Source organism: Galleria mellonella, unplaced genomic scaffold, assembly GCF_026898425.1.
Source record: "Galleria mellonella isolate WM207_F2 unplaced genomic scaffold, CSIRO_AGI_GalMel_v1 utg38, whole genome shotgun sequence".
Lineage (NCBI taxonomy): Eukaryota > Metazoa > Arthropoda > Insecta > Lepidoptera > Pyralidae > Galleria > Galleria mellonella.
The window spans coordinates 545,057-566,558 of NW_026442090.1; the positions used below are offsets into that span (position 1 = coordinate 545,057).

Genomic DNA, 21,502 nt, shown 5'->3' on the forward strand with positions numbered 1-21,502 from the left:
TCAATAATAATTGACTAGTTTCAAGACCATCCGGGATTCTTAATCATGAGCAATCTGCCGCCATTTAACTTTTTACATAATAATATTGTGGTGATTTTTATGCAATTTGGATAATCTCTTATTCGATAGAAAGTGTCTACTATATCTATGAACATCCTATCAGCCTTTAACTGTCCATTGCTGAACATAAGCCTCCCCCTTGGGGAGGTTTGCCAGTAGTTGCCACGCTTGGCAGGCGATTTGGCAACCGCAGTTAGGCTTTGAAGATGTTTTAAGAGCGACGCTGCTACCCATCTCTCGCCCTCCCTTAGTCGCTTCTGCCAGTAGTTGCCACGCTTGACAGGCTTTTATAGCAATCGATTAAGCCGCCATAATTTATAATATGAATAAGGATTTGTTTTCTGTTTTAGTTATTATACCAAAGGAGACACAAACTTCGAGCAGATGATGGATAAATTCTTCTCCATACTATATGAGAAAATGTTCACCGTGTTGAACTCGCAGTACAGACTTGATGAGGGGTGAGTGTTCTGTTCATTAATACATTTGGTTGATTTTTTTTATGCAACTTAAAATGGCAAACAAGCTGACGGCCCACCTGATAGAAAGTGGTAACCGTCGCCTATAGACATGAGCAGTACCATGGACATAACAGAGTATACTGTTTCAGCCATGATAACTCCCGTGTGTTGCATTTCCTATTAGGGTTATTCCTCTGTACCCTGTAAATTTACTGCCATATCCCACCCTTCAAAACGAAACACAGCCATGCAAACACAACTGCTTCACGGTAGAAACATGTATGTGACAGAGGTGCCCAAGCAAGCGACTTTTGTAAAAAGTCTCCCTCTGGTAAAAAATATAAATTAATTACAAATTATATATAATTTTCATAACGCCCTTTAGATAGCTTATAGGTTAGGTATATGTTTCAACAGAAAATGACAAGGTAGATAAGTGTTATACTACATTACTGCAGCGGCCAACAACTGAGGCATTGATGGACGAACGTGCAAATGTGGGCCGAGGCGTAGCCGAGGCACACATACGTGAGTCCATCAATGCCTAGTGGTGGGCATGGCTTGGATAGTACTTTTCTCAAACAATGCGCGGAATCAAAAACACAATTTTTCTTTTTAAGTTCAATGATGAATAACGAACAGTAATAATTTTTCACGCGCCATAATGTTTCTTTGTATTTTTTTTTCAATAAACAGCTTTCTATTTGCAAGCCAATTTGAAATAAAAAAAAAACCTTTTATTAGTTACCTCCTTGGTAGCCATGTTTTGAAGTAAAAGGTCAATCCATTTTTAAATTAAAGGACAAATATGAGTTTACATACTAATTTATCCGGCCGCAAAACACGACAGATATGAATTTTCATACAACTTTTGCCAGTCACTGCCTGTATGTATATGGTCAGTACGGCAATTTTGATTTATCTCGAAGAAGATTGTCTAAATAATGCTCACATTTCCAAGCGTGTTTGAGAAAATGAAATTATCAAGCAAACACATACAGAAACATTCAATCAAATAATCGATTTTTTATTTGTACTACTTTTGAACATCAGCATACTGTTTTATGGTTGAGTCGATTATTTTGTTGTTTACATTTCCATAAAGATCTCGACTATAGTTACATTTCATGGATTCTTATATAAAATTTTAACCACGAAGCCCTAAACTTAGGCCTTAAAAGTTCTATTATCATAAACTAAACATTGTATTATCCCATCACCGGTCGGTAGCCACTTAATTATGTTATCATAATGCATTTTTTCATGGCCATAATAAACGTGTTATCGTACTTAATCGTTTGTTTACGTGCCAGTAACAATAAAACTGTCCGCTCAAGTGTTTTATGGATCTGTCTTCATATAGAACGCGCGGTCAGAACCCAAAGCCCTCGAGCTTATATTGTGTTGGCCAATTCAAGCGGATTTTTATGTAGGTATCGATTTTAATTACCTACATAAATATAGAATAAATTTTTCTTCCTTTTAAATTTATGTTTTTAATATAAACACAGATAAACATTCTCGCGCCTTTTTTAATCCTTTGAAAAAGTGACAGAGACAATTAATTGTTATGTCATAGAAAGAGAGATACTATTCTTAGTTCTTAATCTATGTATTGCACTATATTCAAGTATTCGTTTCTTTTTCTTTCGAACCTTTATATATGTACAAACCTAACCTCATATTATATAGATAGGATTTTATTCACTGATAATATAGTTTTTTATAGGAGAAATAATTGCTAAATATTAAATTTTTGTAATATAGTCTTAATTAAAATAGCTACATTGTACTACCTATCTCGCATGGAAACAGAACAAGTGTTTAAAGCCAACGTTATCTCGGCGAAACGACCTATGAGCTCGTAATATCGTCTGTATAAGTAATTGACTACATAGTTAAAGTACACAAGTAATAAAAAATTTTATACTTCACATTAATATCGGAATAAACCCACCAAATATTCCCACCGTTATGGCGCCAAAGTGCCATACCATAGTTATCAATAAAGCAGTGAAAGTAAGCAATTCCAGGCGAAAATCTAATACTGTCTTGGAACCATAATGAATTTAATTAGAAACAAACATTGATATATTTATTTATTTATTTATTCGTACAAATATGTGTACATGGCGGACTTAATGCTAAAAGCATTTTCTCCCAGTCAGCCATAGGGAAGTGTCAGAATACTCGAATGCGTTACTACTAATTATTGATATACATACATACTAAAATTACATATACAAAAGAATAAATATATATAAATAACAAATATACTTACACATATATGATATATACTATATTATACACGAAATTGAGAATAATATAAAGCACTTACTGCTCGGATAAAGTAAAAAAGTGAGCGTGAACGCTTTTTTTGAAAGACGGTTTAGTCTGTAATCTTGATTATTGTTTGTTTTTATTTATATAATTAGTTTGCGCCTGCGATTTTCTTCGTGTTACCAGTAGATATGAATTGTTTCATTAGGATAAAAGTAACCTACATCCTTTTCCGGCCCAAATATTATCCCCCCTTATTCATTCATAAAAACGTTAAACCCCCCCATAAACTTAATTGATCTATTGGAACTGTTTTGTTTCTTTCTATTCTCAATTCTCAATTTAAAGAAAAAACTTGACAAAACAGTGTAATAGTTAAAATATACTTGTAGCTGGTTTTTTGTAATGGATCATAATGAATCATCGTTGGTTTGGTCATTTGGAGAGGATGGATGAAAGAAGAATTACGAAAGAGATTTATCGAGCAAGAATGAATGGAGATGTCGGTAGGGGCCGCCCTAGACGGACGTATGTCGACCAAATAGGCGACGTGCTGAAGAAGGGCCAAATTAAAAGTACCCGTAACCGGCGAGCGTGTATGACAAGATTGATGAATGTGGAAGAAGCGAAAGAGGTTTGTTTGAATCGAAGCATTTGGCGTTCCATTGTTTCTGCCTACCCTAATGGGAGACAGGCGTGACAGATATGTATGTATGTAATCATAATGAAATGGTAACCCCGCCTGCGCTATCAGTATACACTGTCGGTCACCAGTGAGAGCTGATAGGTGAGGATGGTGCAGGTCATTAGCTCACGATGGTTTCAAGGAGGAACCACTTTGAGGTCGACCTCATAGTATATATTGTAGCTCTTAAACTCCATTGCTAACAATCCCTTTTCCCCCTGTATACGTTTTAACGCCTATATCGTTGAATACCTCCCCCCCCCCCCCCTAAGTTCTTCCCATAAAGTTTAATTAATCTTATCAATCGAATTTAATAAATTCTCCCCATTTAATTCGTACCTATTTATTTTGAATCAGTATCATGGTACTGATAACAAGTTATTGAACTATACAGACTATCTATAGACGCAAGTAATTATTACGCTCAATATTTATTTAGCCGGTTTATGGAAACAAAAAATGTACAAGAATAAATAGAGTACATACCTATACCTACTTAGTAATTACAAAAGAATTAAGTATGTCGATTTTATATGCATCTGAATCAATATACAACTAGTTGATATGGTTAAAATTAATGGTATGAGCTTAAAAAATGGCATCTGTTGTTATGTATAAGATATACTTAGTTAGTTTTTTGTAATGGATGATAATGGAATAATAATCCCGCCTGCGCTATCGGTATACACCGGCGAGGCACCAGTGAGGGATAAGTGAAAATGAAAGCAGATCAGTTAGCCCATTGTGATAAATATACCTGGAATTTAATACAATGGTTTCCAGGGGGGACCACGTGGAGGTAGACCTGACCATATACCCTATATTGCTAGCAATGGGACTAGTCTGCATTACTAACAATCTCTCCCCCCTATATAGACAGACTGTATCCATACAAACGCTAAATACTAGTTAAGTTTTTTTATCCATGTGTACGTGAATAGGGTTGCCATAATGTACATTTATTATTAAGTATATGGAAGAAAATTGCCGTGTGATCCCGGCATAGAATGAACCACCCCTTCCTATCTCGTCGGCGTCATAGACGAAAGTGAAAATGGTCGAAAGATGGGCAGTAGCGAACCATTTAAAAACATCACTAAAGACTAACTGCGTTTGTTATTCTGCCTGCCAAGCGTAGCAACTACTAGCAAAAAGGGAGTTTCCTTAGAGGGAGGCCTATGTTAAGTAGCAGACAATTAACGGTTGATATAATGACGGCACGGGAGAAAATATATTGTAAGTTTAAATTGAAAAATAAAAACGATATAAAATTTATTTTTCCATTATTAGGTATTCGTAATAATCCTTATCTTTAATGAATATATAAGAATTAAATAAAATAAATAAATAAAGATAATTTTGAATTATTCTTATCGTTATCATTTTTAAATAATAGAAAATGGGCGCCGTTTTATTTAACACATGTATATTAATTTGTAAGCATTACGTACATTTGTATACTTATATCAGAAAAATAGATAGATAGATACAAAATATAGATAAAATAGTTCCTAATTCAAATTTTAATCTAATTGCTTGTAACACTGAAAAAGAATTAGTTTGTGTTGGTTTAAAAAAAAGCATGTGTCAGCCAATTTGACGTTTGGCCGACTAAAAGTTGACACGTTTTCTACACCCGATGCTCTATCTATATAATCTAATCTTTATGTATGTATAACGGGAAATTTTATGAACTCGCTATGTTTTTGTCGTTACCGACAATTGTTTCTACTTCTTCCGGAAGTCTTTAGGGGGCGTTTGGTATTTTGCGTCACAGCGTCTCGTCTCAAAATATTCCGTTATACATATATACAGACAGCGTCTAAAATGAACACAAACTTTAGAAATAAAAATCTTATCCATTATTACTATAAAATATTATAATAATACTAGCTGACTCGGCAAACTTTGTTTTACCATATACATTATTTCGAAAACTATGCATGATAATTTCTTGTACTACATTTGTTATATTCAATTGCCACCTTGCAACCCTATTGCGGCATATAAAAATCGCGATTAAAAAACGGGTTGATTGTAAAAGCGTGAAAATTTTAATTTGTATATATTTTTCAATGCTAAATCATAACAAAATTAAAATGAAAAATTTTGACAAAAAAATAAAAAAAATATATTTAGGGTCACCCTTATGATTGAGGGGTTTCATACCCCTCCAAATAGATGTTGGCCGATTCTCAGACCTACTCGATATGCACACAAAATTTCATAAAAATCGGTAAAGTCGTTTCAGAGGAGTTTGGTAACAAACACCGCGACACGAGAATTTTATATATTAGATAATAATAATATTTTATTGTGGGTACTTAACCCATAGAATGATATCAGCACCATTTACGCTTACGTTTAATGCATACTCGGATAACATATAAAATATAATAAAAAATAAAATTGTAAACAAAACAAAAGATTGTAGAGAACATTTTTTTTTTTACTTCTACAGAAAATACGTAACAACCAACCTAAGAATAAAAAGGAATTGATATTAAAAGCCTAGGTCCTCCAGAGAGGCTATAATTTGATTTTATTAACACTGAGTGGTTTGCCTTTGTGTCGATTCGTTTTGAAGCTGAGAAAAGTAACTTTTCTAAGCTCTATAAATGTCATTTTCTTTATTGCTAGCTAACAGACACTTTGTTCTATCTAAATTTCCTTTAAAATCTCGTATTATTCATCATGATTTACCAAGTGGGTAGTGTCTACCCCAGAATTGTCTGGTGCCCGTCCCAGGACTAGAAGCGAAGCGTCTTATATAAGAAACCAAGTCCTAATAATCCGTGGGAAGGGATTATTAGTAATAGGAATCTAACAGTTCGACTGCATACTCACCCTCTTCAAAAAATCTCAAATTTTCTCCAAATTTTTCTATCGACTCCGTCAACTGCGTAACTTGTAAATCGTAAAATCCACAACGATAACTCACCGCCCATCAATCCGCATCAGAAAGGTTATCTTAAAACTCATGCTCTCAGTACCCACTTAATGATGAAGCCCAAATTCTTTACCCATATAATTACCTAATCGACTGCAAACCTTGGCATATGCGAGCGTACACCAAAAGCGCAACCGCAAATGCTTGGGGATCCAAACCCAGTACATAGAAGCAAAAAAAAAAACAGTTCCATTGCTAGCAATATGGGTATATTTTATGGGTATATTTATTTTAACTTTAATGTACACAAAAAATTACAAAATATATTAAATAAAAATGTCCAAAAGACGAGCTTCACTCTATAAGAGTTCTCTTCCAGCAAACCCTGAGTGGAAAGGAGCATTAATTACCAGCGGGCAGTGTGCGTACAATAATAGGAGGAAACAGTGTAGTTGTTTCTATAATATAACAATAATTGTTTGATAATAGGCCAACTGACCTGCTAATAATTTCCGAACCGATACGACATCATAACCTTCAAGAAAAGAGCATATTCTTTTTTAAAAGGCCGGCAGCACACTTGCAATGCCGTTGGTGTTGTGGGTGATCATGGGCGGCGGTAGTCACTTACCATCAGGTGAGCCGCATGCTCGTTTGCCCCCTGTGTTTTAAAAAAATACCTGCTGTATCAAATTACCGATTAAAAAAGTCCTAATAATCTTACTTGACCATGTCATTCTATTTGCAGATACTTGAAATGCGTGAATAGCAACATGCGTGACATCCAGCCGTTCGAGGACGTCCCCAACAAGCTGTCCGTACAGCTGCGGCGAGCGTTCGTCGCCACGCGTACACTTCACAAATCACTGAGGGCCGGCGCCGATGTCGTCAGGAACATGATGAGAGTGAGTATTTTCAACTTGAAGGTGCTACATCCCTCATTTTTAAGACGTTATTCCCGAATTCGCCAAATTCGTTATCTCGTATTGAACGGTGTGGACTGCCGTTCGGTGAGCGTGGACTGTAGGGGCGTTGGTTCAGGCTGGAGTGAAACACGGCGATTACTATTCTGAAGCCTCCGGTACCGTCTGAAGAGAGTATTTTTTCTTCTTGTCCTATTTCTTCTCGAGTGTAGTGCGTCGCTGCCCGGAAGCGAATGCCGCTCGACGAGAGGCGGCCTATCTTTATACCCGCCCGCTCGCATGATAACGTTTCCAACTCGCGTTAGCGAATCTGCGCGAGCGGGACGGGGCGAGAAAGAACGAGACGCGTGTCTCTTCAGATCGGTACTCTATAGCGTTTATTTATTGCAATTTACAAGTTCTTAATTCTATTTATTGTTACAATTTCTATTTCTATTCGTAGGTAATAATGACAACACACAAAGGAATACTTTATTTAACTTACACTATCTTAAATCTATGTAAATCTATATAAAATAACAGAATACAGAAACGATTAACTAGGGACTTAACAACTATAAATTACGATTACATATATACAAATAATGTCGCGAACATAATCTCCCGCCGCAGCTCTCGTAGCTGGAGTTAACTCGTGTTCGCGTCGCTCGATGTCGATGTGGGCAGTATGATCAACTTCTTAGTGGGTCGCCGTAGGATGCCCTTGTTCGTCCGCACGTCGACTGCTCGAACCTCGCCGTCTGGTCCAGGGTAGGTCGCCACCACCACGCCTCGCGGCCACGTGTTGCGAGGCAAGGTCCCATCAGCTATCAGGACCAGGTCGTCCATTTTGATGGCTCCGTGTGTAGCTCGGGGCTCCCGCCGGTGTTGCAACTCGGGTAGGTACTCCTTCACCCACCGGTTCCAGAAGCAGTCAGCTAGCCTCTGGCTGGCACGCCACTCCTTGTGTCCCGCCGCGTCGCTCTCGGTGAAGCTGCCTGGCAGTGGGACGCGCGATGGACCGCCCAATATGAAGTGATTGGGGGTTAGGGCGCTGTCGTCGTCTGCCGATGTTGACACGTGGGTTAGCGGTCGACTATTGAGGGTGTGCTCGACCTCGACCAGCAGAGTGTGGAGGACCTCTTCCTTGGGCGCCCGCTCGTTCAACGTAGCGGCTAGTGCGGTCTTCACGCTACGCACCAGCCGTTCCCACGCACCTCCCATGAAGGGTGCGCTCGGGGGAATGTAGCGCCACCGGATGAAATGGACTGATGACTCTTCTTGGATGGCTTCCTCGGCTGCTTTCTTCAGTTCGACGTCAGCACCTTTGAGGTTGGTGCCTTGGTCGGACCATAGCTCAGTGGGACACCCTCTGCGGCTTATGAAGCGCCGCAGGGCCATTATGGCGGAGTCCGTGCTGAGGCTGCCGGCGATTTCTAGGTGGACTGCGCGCGTCGTTAGGCAGGTGAAGAGCACTCCGTATCGTTTCTGGTGAGTGCGGCCCACTGTCACGGTCATAGGCCCGAAGTAGTCTAGGCCGGTGAACGTGAACGGTCGTTGATGATGCGCCAACCTGCTATGTGGATGGTTGCCCGTTGATGGCTGCGCCGGTCTTGCTCTTCGTAGGCGGCACAGCTGACACCTCTTCAGTTCACTGCGGACGGCGTGTCGTAGGCGCAACACCCACAAGTGTTGTCGCACCTCGTTCGTGGTGATCTCGAAGCCGCCGTGGTGAAGTTTCCGATGCACCCATGCGATGTATAGGCGCACCCAGGTGTGGTTTCCGTCGACGATGGGGGGCTCTCGTTGCTCGGCTGACAAATCGGCGGCGGCTGCTATTCTCGATCGAAGTCGCAGAATGTCGTCGTTGTCTATGACGACTGACAGCTGTATGAGTCGACTGGATGACGGCAGCTGTTTCCCATGTTTCAATGCTGCGATTTCGTCGCCGAACGCCTCTTGTTGTATCGCGCGAATCCATAGCCGTCGCGCGCGATCGAGGTAGTGTGTGTCTATGGGGATGAAACACACAGATGGACTATTGCTGTTCTTGATTTTCATCTTCGTCTTCTCTCTATCGACTTTCTTCGTGCGGGTCCAAGTGGGGTCGGCGCTCTCTTTCTTCTTGTTTCTCTTTCGGATGGCGGTACAGCGTTGACTGGTCGGTCGCAGGAGGTCGATGAACTGCAACACTCGTGCTGAACTGCGAACAAGTTTCAACCAATTAGAAAAACGTGACGGATCGGGTAATGCTATAGACAACTGCGTCGCGTTCTGTAGCTTGTGTACGCGTTCTTCTCCCGTTTCCGCTTGACTATCGTCGCTCGTACTATCTTCACGCGGCCACTGCTCTTCATTTTTGTCGAAATTCCTTTCGACCGGTCGGAGACGTCGCATCGTCGAGTCGTAGTTGTCCGGCGGCACAGGGTCGTCCTTCTTCCATAATAACCCCGTCTCGTATCCTCCCGCCGGTAACGGACGAGTTTTCTCCTCTAAGATGCGTAGGGCGCGACGTTCTTCTTCATTGTAAGATCTCTTCGGTGCGATTCCTAGCGATTCGAGCGCGAAATGTTGCTTCATCATTTCTTCCATCGATTGTTCCTCTTCATGTGTCGTCACTATGTGGCTGATTCTATGCACCTGCTGTCTTGTCCTGCCGCGACTCGTACCGTGCAGTACCCATCCCAGGTCGGTGAGTGATGCGACCGGCTGCGTGTCGGATCCTCTTCTAACTTCGTGGGCCAGCAGTAGGTGCCAGTTGTCTTGCCCCAACAGTACCGTCGGTTTGCCCTTTTCATAGACCAATTCCCTCTCTATGTCCCGCAGATGTGGACAGCCCTTGATGACGCTGCGTGGTACCGACTGCGGTGATAACTGCAGTCTGTCCATCGTCCGTGCCCCCACTGTGTATTCTTGTGAATTCCGCCCGTGGATCTTGAAGTGAACACGCGTCGATTGAGCTGCGTTGATCCGTGCCCCGGCCACACCTTCCATGTAGAATGGTGCGGGGGGACCCGTAGCACCGATTCGCTTCGCCACCGTCGTCTCGATGATGGTGCAAGTCGACCCGTCGTCCAGTAGCGCGTAGGTGTCGCACGTTCCCGTGGGACCGGTGACTCGTATCGGCAGGATCTTCAGGAACGCGATCTTGTCGTTTTCCCTTGCCGATGCGGTGACTGCGGCGGACTTGTCCTCGACGACGTGTGTTGTTACTTCATTCTCCGGCTGTTGTCGCGTGGTGTGCAGCAGAGGGTGATGAGTCTGCGTGCACTCATCTACTCCACATCTCTTGCTCTTGCAGGCGTGGCGAAATCTTCTCACTTTGAGGCAACGGAAACACAGCCTATGAGTCTTCGCTAGCTCCCATCTCGCCGATGTGTCCGCTTCCTTCATCGTCTTGCAGTCCGATGGAGCGTGTCCCTCTCGTCGACACATCGGGCACGGTGGTGTAGCGGGTTTCTCCTGCGTCGTGTATGTCTTCGCCGTCTTCCTAGGAGCGGACTCCCGCCGGTCTTCGGACGGTATCTCCTCGGCGGGGGCGAAGTTTCCACATCGTGCGGCGGTCCTTTGCAGGAACTGAGAGAGTGTTATGAGGTCCGGTTGTCCCTCCGGTTGGTCGTTGGCGAAATCGTAGTACTTGAAGCGTAGTACCGACGGCATCTTCTCTGTGACGTTTCTCACTATTTCTTCATTGTAGAGGTAGTGACTCTTGTTCAGCGCTCGTATCGTGGCGACGACGTTCTGCACCTTGCTTGCGAAGAGGCAGACGTCTCTTGCGTTGTCCGAGAGTCGTGGTAGCGCGCGGAGTTTGTTCAGTTCGGCTGTGACGAGTGCTCCAGGGCGGCCGAACCTCGCGGCTAACATCTTCATTACTTCTTCTGCGGTCGTAGACCCGACGAATAGGGAGCGTGCCGCGTCCTTTGCGGCCCCCTTCAAGCTTCTGCGCAGTCTTGCTAGGTTCTCTTGTTCTGTGAGTTGACTTGCGCTCTCTTCATAGGCCATCTTCCATGGTAACCACTCGCTCGACGATCCATTGAAGACTGGCAACTCGGTGACTCTTGACGCTGTGGAGGGCAGTATGTTGCGAGCGGCCATCTGCATGGCGATCGCAAACTCATTACAATCGATGCCCACCTTCAGCACCGGTTCTTCTTTCTTCATCGACTGCATCGCTGCTGCTATCGTAGGCATGGCGGCATGTGGGTCAACGTGGCGTGCGTGGTCCCGGTGAAGTGCGTCGCTGCTCGGCTGTGGCGGCGGCGCTCTCGAATCCTCTTCAACGGGTCTCGATGGGACGAACCCCTGACGCTTGCCGGTGACTTCTTCTATCTCTGGTACATGCGGCTCCATTGTGAGTGCCAGCGTGCTTCGACGAACCCAATCCGACGTTCGTTCTCTTCTGACGGTAGCGTCGTCGTCTTCTACTTCCTCGTCGTCCTCTGATTCGGCTTCCAGGGCGGCGACACGTGCGGCGGCCAATTCCACCTCCTTTCGAAGTAGCTCCTCCCGTGCCTTGGCCAGAGCCTTCTTCTTCTGCGAGGCCGTGGTGCGAACCGTGCGTGCCGTGCCGTGCTTCGGTTCCTTCTTCCTTGCTGTCTCCTCTGTCGTTCCTGTGGCTTCGGTAGTCTCCGTGGCTCCTGTGGTCGTCGTATCGCCGGACGTGTTCGTAGTCGATGTGGTGGCGGCGGTAGACGACGTGGCAGCGACAGAAGGCATTCTGACAGCCGCAGACGACGTGGTGGCAGCAACGGACGGCGTGGCAGCGACGGACAGCGTTCCGGCGGCCGTAGTCGACGTGGTGGCGGCGGACGTTGTGGCTTCGGTGACGGCGATTTTTTGTTGCGACGACTTCATGTTTCTCGTAGTCGGCATTTCAGCGATCCGGCTTCAGAATGGTCTTCCTCCAGCGATCCGGCTTCTCGATGTACCAACGGTGTTCCTCCAGCAATCCGGCTTCTCGAAGGACCACGATGAACGGTGTGGACTGCCGTTCGGTGAGCGTGGACTGTAGGGGCGTTGGTTCAGGCTGGAGTGAAACACGGCGATTACTATTCTGAAGCCTCCGGTACCGTCTGAAGAGAGTATTTTTTCTTCTTGTCCTATTTCTTCTCGAGTGTAGTGCGTCGCTGCCCTGAAGCGAATGCCGCTCGACGAGAGGCGGCCTATCTTTATACCCGCCCGCTCGCATGATAACGTTTCCAACTCGCGTTAGCGAATCTGCGCGAGCGGGACGGGGCGAGAAAGAACGAGACGCGTGTCTCTTCAGATCGGTACTCTATAGCGTTTATTTATTGCAATTTACAAGTTCTTAATTCTATTTATTGTTACAATTTCTATTTCTATTCGTAGGTAATAATGACAACACACAAAGGAATACTTTATTTAACTTACACTATCTTAAATCTATGTAAATCTATATAAAATAACAGAATACAGAAACGATTAACTAGGGACTTAACAACTATAAATTACGATTACATATATACAAATAATGTCGCGAACACGTATGGTCTCGGCATAGAATAGGCCACCCCTTCCTTTCCTGTGGGTGTCGTATGAGGTGACTAAGGAGGGCGAGGGATAGGCTGCAGCGTCCCTATTAAAACATCTCCAAAATGTAACTGCGGTTGCCAATCCACCGGTTGCCAAACGTGGCAACTACTAGCATAACCCTAAGGGAAGACTTATGTTCAATAATAGACAATTAATGGCTGATAGAAGACATATTAAGATATGATATAATTTGATACATTAGGTAAGCCGTGTATCAAATTTCATTCAAATCTGTTCAGCTGTTAAGTGTGAATGAGTAACAAACATTTACACATCCAAACATATTCACATTACAGGTATATTAGTAGGTTTTTTTTTTATTTAATATAATTAATTATATTCGTCGACTCATAAGTAGTTGGTTAGCTACCGAGATTTTCCCAAGAGACTACAGCATGGGGTTCTTCAAAAGGGGGGTAAAGAGGTTTCTTCAGGGTCGGCAACGCACGCGTAATACCTCTGGTATTGCAGGTGTTCATAGGCTACGGTAACCACTTACCATCAGGTGGGCCGTATGCTTGTTTGCCACATTAGTGGTATAAAAAAAAGCTTAATAATTTGACATAAATATGATATGACGAAGTGTAATAGTAACGATTGATTGTCTCTTCACCATTGGTCACCACTTAGATACAGATAAATTGAGAATCTCGTCCTTTTAAAATCCATTAAAAAAATACTATTTATATAACTGGCGTTAAGTACCAGGAGATCAAAAATACCGCGAAATATACATATTCCAGGCACTCGCTTAACATTTATACGACTGACACAAATTCCTATAGAGTACCAGGAGATCAAAAATACCGCGGAATATACTATTCGAGACGAGGCGTGTCTGGCGAGTCGTAATTTAGTCAACTCGGACAGGTAACGTCTAGTAGCGGACATATTGAATAAATGGACTTCGCGTATTAAGGATGCAAATTATTTATCGAATCAATATTCGAGTCGCGTCTTGCCTCCGACTCGATTCTCGGTTCTGACATCAACTTTTATGACTCATAACTCGGAGACAAGCGAAGCAACATTTTGTATTTTGTCGTGCAATGATCCCATATGGCGCCTGTGAATTATCGTTTCACACTGGCAGGATGGAAGCGATTTTATGAAATTTAACATTTTTTTAACTCTACCGCTATTCCCGTTGTCACGTGTCGTTTAAAAAATAGATAATAGATAAAAAAAATATCTGTTATTCTGTATTTGCAAGTTCATATATGTATTCATTTATTATTATAAAAAAAAATATAGATATATAATTATAATAAAACACATCTATTTATGTATTTACAAATAATGCAATTTTTTATGCAACTTAGAATGGCGAACAAGCTGGTGGCCAACCTGATAGAAAGTGGTATCCATTGGCTATAGAAGGCTATGTCTATATAAGTATATATAACAATCAAATTTGACTTTAACATTTTAACTAAGCATGGACATTATAATGCAAATGGGCCCAAAAATCTTAGCAAAATATATGTTATTTTTAATTTTAATTTCATTTAATTACGTAGTTAAAAAAAAAATCATTAAACACAAACTTCCTTTTTCGTAAAAAATAGAACCTTCTACAAACCTATTTTAACCATCTGTTTTGTCACTTTTTCTTAAATTAGGAATTTAGCGTAAAAGGAAGAGATAAAACAGTTCCATAGCTAAAATAGGTTTATGAGAGTTTGACGTTTTTATGAATAAAGGAGTTTTTAAATCTTAAACTCCCTTTAAATACTTTTGTCTCCTTTTTTTAAATCTTAAACTTGCTTTAAATACTTTTGTCTTCTTTTTTTAAATCTTAAATTTCCTTTAAATACTTTTGTCTCCTTTTTTTTTTAAATCTTAAACTTCCTGTAAATACTGCAAATCTGACATCAAATCGCGACAGAACTCATATAAAAGTGCCAATTTTGTTTAAACTAAACCTGCCGTCTTGTCCGTTCCATATAAATCAATCCATATAAATAAATTACGCGCCATGATTAATACATACATAAATGTGGTGATTATTTTAGAACTGACTAAGGGCATGAAGTCATTTACACAGATATGTACCAACATAATTATTATGTCTCACTATTAAAGAACAAAGAAATATTAACATCTGACCTAACTTCATACAAAAAAATAACATTAAATATTGTATTCCACAAACAAACCTTCACAGACTTTAATTGTGTCAAAACCTGTTATTTTAATTTCAAAACTGAACTACTGGATTAATTTCGATAAAATTTGTATGGAACCAATCCGTAGAATTACCTAAATAGGTTTCGAACTGACTGAGTTATAAAGTAATAAACATAAAAAAAAATACAACCGATTTGAGAATCTCCATCTTACTGATGTCGATTGAAAAAACGTGAAATTATCATGATCATGGAATTCATGTAAAATCAAGATTTTACTATACAATATGCATAATGATCAAAACATAACATAACATCGTCCCTCTTAAAATATCACCAAAACCAAACTACAATTGTTAACCCACCTACCAAGTGTGGCAACTACTGGCAAAACCCTCTTATGGTGGAGCTTCATGTTAAGCAGTGAAAACTTAACAGCTGATATAACGATGGTGATGAGATGATGATGATGATACCTAACTATAATCATCATTAACGGTTGATATGTATGTATGTAATACAATACAGTTTTAGTATCAGAGAAAAAATTCCCAAAAAGAAATAATCACACATCAACTTTTTCAAATTAAGAATCAACAGCGTTTCTTATGTAAATAATACCGCCAAACAGGCGTCAATAAACATAATAAGGTAAACACCGTCTCGCACATTTATTATATAAGTGATAATCAAACATGTTATTCCTATGTAACCTATCTATATGTTTTCATTTAGGACAAGATAAATTCACCCAAATAAAAACCAATGTAGACTTTTTTACATTTTATTAATTCTCAATGTCAGTGTCGACTCCGTATTAACTGAGTTTTTTTTTCTTATTCTTTTTTGTCTACTGTACACAGACTAACCTCTTAATATTCTGATAATGCAGTTTCTTTTTATTAGACTTTAATATACACATCATTATTTTTTACGAGTCGACTTAAAAAAGATAAAACTTCTCATTCGATTCGATTTTTTGTGTATTTCACGTTACTACGCAAATGTCTTCATGACTGTGAATAATTTTTAATTTTTATTGAATACAAGGATAAGTCAAAATTCACCTTAGCTTAAAACTACTAGAAACTTTAAAATGTTATAATTAGACCATAGAGTAAATGCACAATGTGGTAGTGAGGGCTGATTTTTTTTTATTGGATGAAAATTAAACAGTAACCCCAGTACTACCGGTATGTAACTATCGGTATGTGCTGACGGGGCACCAGTGAAAGACAGATGAAGATGAAAGCGGGTCAGTTGGCCCATCGTGACGAATTCAACATGATTCAATTAACCACAGTGGTTTTCAAGGGGAACTGAATGGAAACCGTCCTAATAGGGTATATTACTAGCAATAGAATTGATAGATAAATAGATCTCATTACTAATAATCCCTTACTCCCAGTGAGAGATGATAAGCTAGAATGAAATCAAGTCAACTGGCTCATCATGACGAACTTAATAACCTCAATAGTTCTGTTATTGCTAGCTGTAAGACGACTAGACTCCATTACTAGTAATCACCTCCATCCAATAATTCATTATTGTCATCAATTCAGCCATTAACTGTCCACTGCTGAACATAAGCCTTCCTCATAAGGAGAGTTTTGCCAGTAATTGCCACACTTGACATGCGGGTTGGCAACCACCATTAGGCTTTAAAAATGTAAAAAGGACGGTGCTGCCCATCCCTCTACCATTATGTTCCTTTAGTCGCCTCTTATGACACCCACAGGAAAGGAAAGGGTGGACTATTGTATGCCGGGACCACAAGGCTCCAAAATTAAACAGTTAATAATTTAGACAGATACTTTTTATTATTTCCTTCAAAAGATTACAGTAGTAAACTCATTATAGATTGATACAAACAATTATAAGAAATGTTCACATTGTAAAAACACGGGCGGCCTTACGCTAAAAGCAATCTGTTCCTGCAATCTTTGGATGGAGAGGATTTGTTCCCAGTTCTGCTTAGAAGTGGACCTGACAGTATACTCTATATTGCTAGCAATGAAACTACCTGACTCCATAATCAGCAATCCCCTTAACCTTTAGTTGGATAGTTAATAATTTAGGCACAATATATCAGGTGGGAGTAAGCGACGAGTGCGTGAAGGCGTGGGCTCGCCTCAGCTACTGCGGTACGTGCGGTGGTGTCACGGAACCCGCGTGCAGCCGGTACTGCCACAACGTGGCCCGCGGCTGCCTGCCCGTGCACGCAGACCTCAGTGAGCATTGGGACGGTTATGTCTGTGAGTTGGTAGACTTAATCTCTCTTAATTAAATTATCCGTATAATATACTCTGTCACACTGATTTTTTTTTTAATTGATGATAATGGAATGGTTACTGTAGTATATTGGAAATTATTGTTCCTAAGGTTGGCAACATTGGAAAATGTAATTAAGCAAGTGTCATGGCGTCCTTCAATAAAAGTGTGCATTCATTTCAAGCAGTTTTTTTTTTTATTATTATAAAGGCAAGTTATTTAAGCGTGCAAAGTATATCAAATGTTTTACAACATTATAGTTACCCCACCCGCGCTAATAGTATACACCAGCGGAGAACCAGTGAGGGATGATAGGTGAGAATGAAAAGGCAGGTCAGTTAGCCCTTCGTGATGAATCCACCAAGAATTCAGCACGATGGTTTCCAGATGGGGGGGGGGATCGACCTTATGGGGCATATTGCTAGCAATGGAACTGATAGTCCGCATTACTAAAAATCTCCCCCCCCCCCCCCCCCACCAACGCTCATTTATTCAATCATCAAGCATAATGAAGTAGCACTCAAAGACGCTGCTGTCGTGCTCCCATATGTTTTATGTGGCAGTGATATTACTGGGATCAATATCTTTGTGACACTATGAAGATGTACAGATCTTTATCTCGATGGACTCCAAGATTTACCTATATACCCCAATTCTTATACGAGAGAAACCTTTAAGAAAAGAGTATATTCCTTCTTAAAAGGTCAGCAGTATTGCCTCGTATTCGAGGCAGAGAAATTGCAGGTGTATACCTGCAATTTCTCTGAAGTTGCAGGTAGCTATGGATGACAGTAATCGCTTACCATCAGATGAACTACATACTCGTTTGCCCTTAAAAAATATATCACTGAATTTTTCAAATTCAGTTTTGTATCATAAAAAAATACTACCATTTATCATGTCAAAGTCAACGAAGGTGGTATAACTTTTGACTCTAGATGGCGTCTCTCTCGCATAAGCACTAATGACAATAGCTAACACCAATCTCTAAATTTGTATTTTCAGACGCCGTAGACAAAGTGGGCGATCGCTTGCTCGGACCGTTCAACATTGCTATGGTCGTCGAACCGATTGATATCAAGATATCAGAAGCCATCATGAGTTTCCAGGAGCACAACCAGGACATATCGAAAAAGATATTTACAATCTGCGGGCAGCCAAGTTTAGGAAGTGGCGGCAGCACCGGCCCCTTCCAAGCGCCGGAACGGAGTCGCCGATCAGTAAAATCAATACCAGATTTCGATTGGAATCCAAAGACGAATGACGTTGATGACTTTGAGATAGAAGCGTCATTCGAGAGCATCCTCAATGAGGACCCGTCTCTGTTGGGTTTGAAGACTCCCGAGGATATTAGGAAAGCGACAAAACAGATGGCTGAGCAGGCCAAATCGAGGGAGCGGTTCCTCCAGTATATGAAGGGGAATATAAATCTGGACGAGTATGAAGAGTATGAAGAACGCGAGAGGAAGAAGAGAGATGCCGACCCACAGCCAGATGAGGACAGCGTGCCCCTCGAACACGAGGAAGACTACGACATTTACTCATCAAATGTAGTTTATACGAAAAAACCAGCAGCCAAAATAGACGAAGGTCGCGGTAAGTAGCCCTTTGTAAATATAAGCCGTGCCACCATTTGACCATAATATTCTTATTGTACGATTTGCAACCAAAACTGTTAAACGGTAATAGAAAAAGTTCATCAATAGATACGTTTTCTTTCCAACCAGCATGAGAAAATTTAAGATGCACATTATTGTCACGTTCTTTTTATGCAGATTGCAACGAAAACTAATTTTTTTGATAGATTTTTCTGGCATGGCCAAGGATACAATGGAATGGTTGATAAATGAGGAGATGAAAGCAAGTCAAGTAGTCCATTGTGATAAATTCGCCATAAATTAACTATGATGGTTTCCATAAAGTACCAAAAAGTAGTTACCAGAGTGTACTTGTCAGGATATTATGCTAGCAATGGGACCCCATTACTGATATTTCTTCCTCTCCAAATGTCCAGGATATAGTTTTACAATTTGTTTCTACCAAAGCAATTAAAGATACATAATGAAGCAGCAAATAACGTGAAAGAAGCACGCACTTCTTCCAGCACAACTAGTGAATAAAAATAAAAAATATATACGTAACGTGTACTTAGGAGAGGATTGGGGCGCGCCAGCCCTGGAGAAGCTGGTGCGCGACACCCGGTCGCGGCTGCGCAGCACGCAGCACTACTGGCTCCACCTGCCGGCAGTGCTGTGCGTCCACCTGAGCATCACCACCGCGCCCTGCTCTAACGGCACACACGTCGCCAGGTAACCACACCTTGGACTCTCTGCATGTTGTCCTTATGGTATAATAATGGTGATAATTGTAAAGTCAGATCAGTTGGCCCTATATGATAAATTCACTATGAATTAATGACATTGGTGATCGACTCTTTTTTTTTTAATGCCATATGTCGGAGACATGGGTTCGCTTTCACAATCATTACATCTCCGAGAGCAACGACCTACCCCCTGTTGGTAAGGGCAGGTGTCCTCTCTCAAGATAGGGTGGCTAGTGCTCACCCTACCACTCGGGGGACTCGAGTATATTGTTAGCAATGGAACTGTTAGACCCCATTACCAACAATCTCTTCATCTATTCTCTTGCCCCCCCCCCCCCATCTGTCTTCAAACATACCTCTCGCCATATCCTCCTTTATGAGTCGGCAGAGACATACAAGCAGCTCTAGATATGTGGCAAAGAATTCTGTGAATAGATACAGTTTCGCTACTACATGCGATAGAGAGAACGTCCGCACCATACTTATCAATTGCTCCCTCTTTCCCACCAGTTATACAAGGAGTCCAGCGGGCGAAGGCAGCGTAGCCCTCGCATCGAACCCCGAGGTCCGCGGCGAGGTGTCGCCCAGCAGCATCGATTTGATGCGAAACCAACTCATCACGCTCAAGTTCCTCACCGGCCAGCTGAAGGATGCGTACAATGGAGTCGAGGTGCAGTGGGTAGAGGAAGGTCAGTATCAAGGAATTTCGTTTTTTTTAAGTGATACAAATGGGATAACAGTCCTGCGTGCGCAATCTTGAATCATAATGAGCGTAAATTGCATGTTCTCAGTGAGTAATGATAAGTAAGAACGCCAGATCCATTGATCCCTCTTGCTATCGCCAGATGATCACGTGAAGGTTGACTTGATAGGATATTAGTGATTGGGTACCTCTGTCCCATTCGTGTTTCAACCGTGAAGCAGTTGTGTTTGCATGACTGTGCTTCGGTTTGAAGGGTGGGATATGGCGTGAATTTACTGGGTACAGAGGAATAACATCTGAGTCCTCAGGAATGGCAACGCATGGGGGTTATCATGGGCGAAACAGTATACTCTGTTATGTCCATGGTACTGTTCATGTCTATAGGCGACGGTTACCAATTTCTATCAGGTGGGCCGTCAGCTTGTTTGCTATTCTAAGTTGTATAAAAAAAACCTAATCAGGTGAACCTTTAGAGAGACCCCCTAGACCTCCATTACTGACAATTCGTACATTTCACGAAGATTGGCCGCTGTTGTGGCATAAATTATTCTCTCAGGCTTAACTATCAGGCTTACTATTCACCAGCTTAGCTGAATAAAAGGTTTAATATCGCAAACAACAAATCTCAAAATAACACATGAGTTACAAAAAGTATATATTTTTTTTATTTTACAAGTTTTGATGTATTTTTTTTTGATGGGTGAAAATGGTATGGTAACCCCGCCTGCGTTAACGGGATACGCCGGCGGAGCACCAGTGAAGGGTGATAGATGAGAATGAAAACAGGCCAGTTAGTCCATCATGATGAATTCATCAGGAATTAACCATGATAGTTTCCAGGGAGAACTGCGAGGAGGTCGACCTGGTTGGGTATATTGCTAGCAATGGGATTCTCAGTCTCCATTACTAACAATCCCTTTCCCCCCAGTTTTGATGTATTAACAGTGGACAGGAAACGTCTGATATAATTATGATGATAGTTACAGATAAGCCCCGGGTGTCCCCTTATTGGCTCCCCGACCGGCAGGACTTCAGAGGCTCCGGCTCAGGCTCCGGTGACGACGGCACCTACGACACGGAGAACATCGACGACGATGATGACTATCCAGAAGGTCAGTAGCATTAACAGTTTTAGAATAGTATGTATTTTTCAATGCTTAGTCATAATAAAATACAAATGTAAAAATTTGCCAAAAATATTCAAATATATATATATATATATATATATATATATATATATATATA

The 21,502-nt window shown here is 41.4% G+C and overlaps 1 protein-coding gene across 2 annotated transcripts in view; it reads left to right on the plus strand.

The window, feature by feature from the left end:
• Window positions 1-21,502, plus strand: part of LOC113523072 (uncharacterized) — a 126,981-nt gene that overhangs the window by 98,669 nt on the left and 6,810 nt on the right. The window contains exons 4-10 of one of the 2 annotated variants that reach the window (XM_052897785.1): window positions 411-521; window positions 7,125-7,281; window positions 17,053-17,215; window positions 18,237-18,827; window positions 19,384-19,540; window positions 20,065-20,243; window positions 21,238-21,369. In XM_052897785.1, coding sequence (XP_052753745.1) covers window positions 411-521; window positions 7,125-7,281; window positions 17,053-17,215; window positions 18,237-18,827; window positions 19,384-19,540; window positions 20,065-20,243; window positions 21,238-21,369 — 1,490 coding nt within the window. The remainder of the gene's footprint in view (window positions 1-410; window positions 522-7,124; window positions 7,282-17,052; window positions 17,216-18,236; window positions 18,828-19,383; window positions 19,541-20,064; window positions 20,244-21,237; window positions 21,370-21,502) is intronic. The other variant, XM_052897787.1, reaches the window with a different exon arrangement.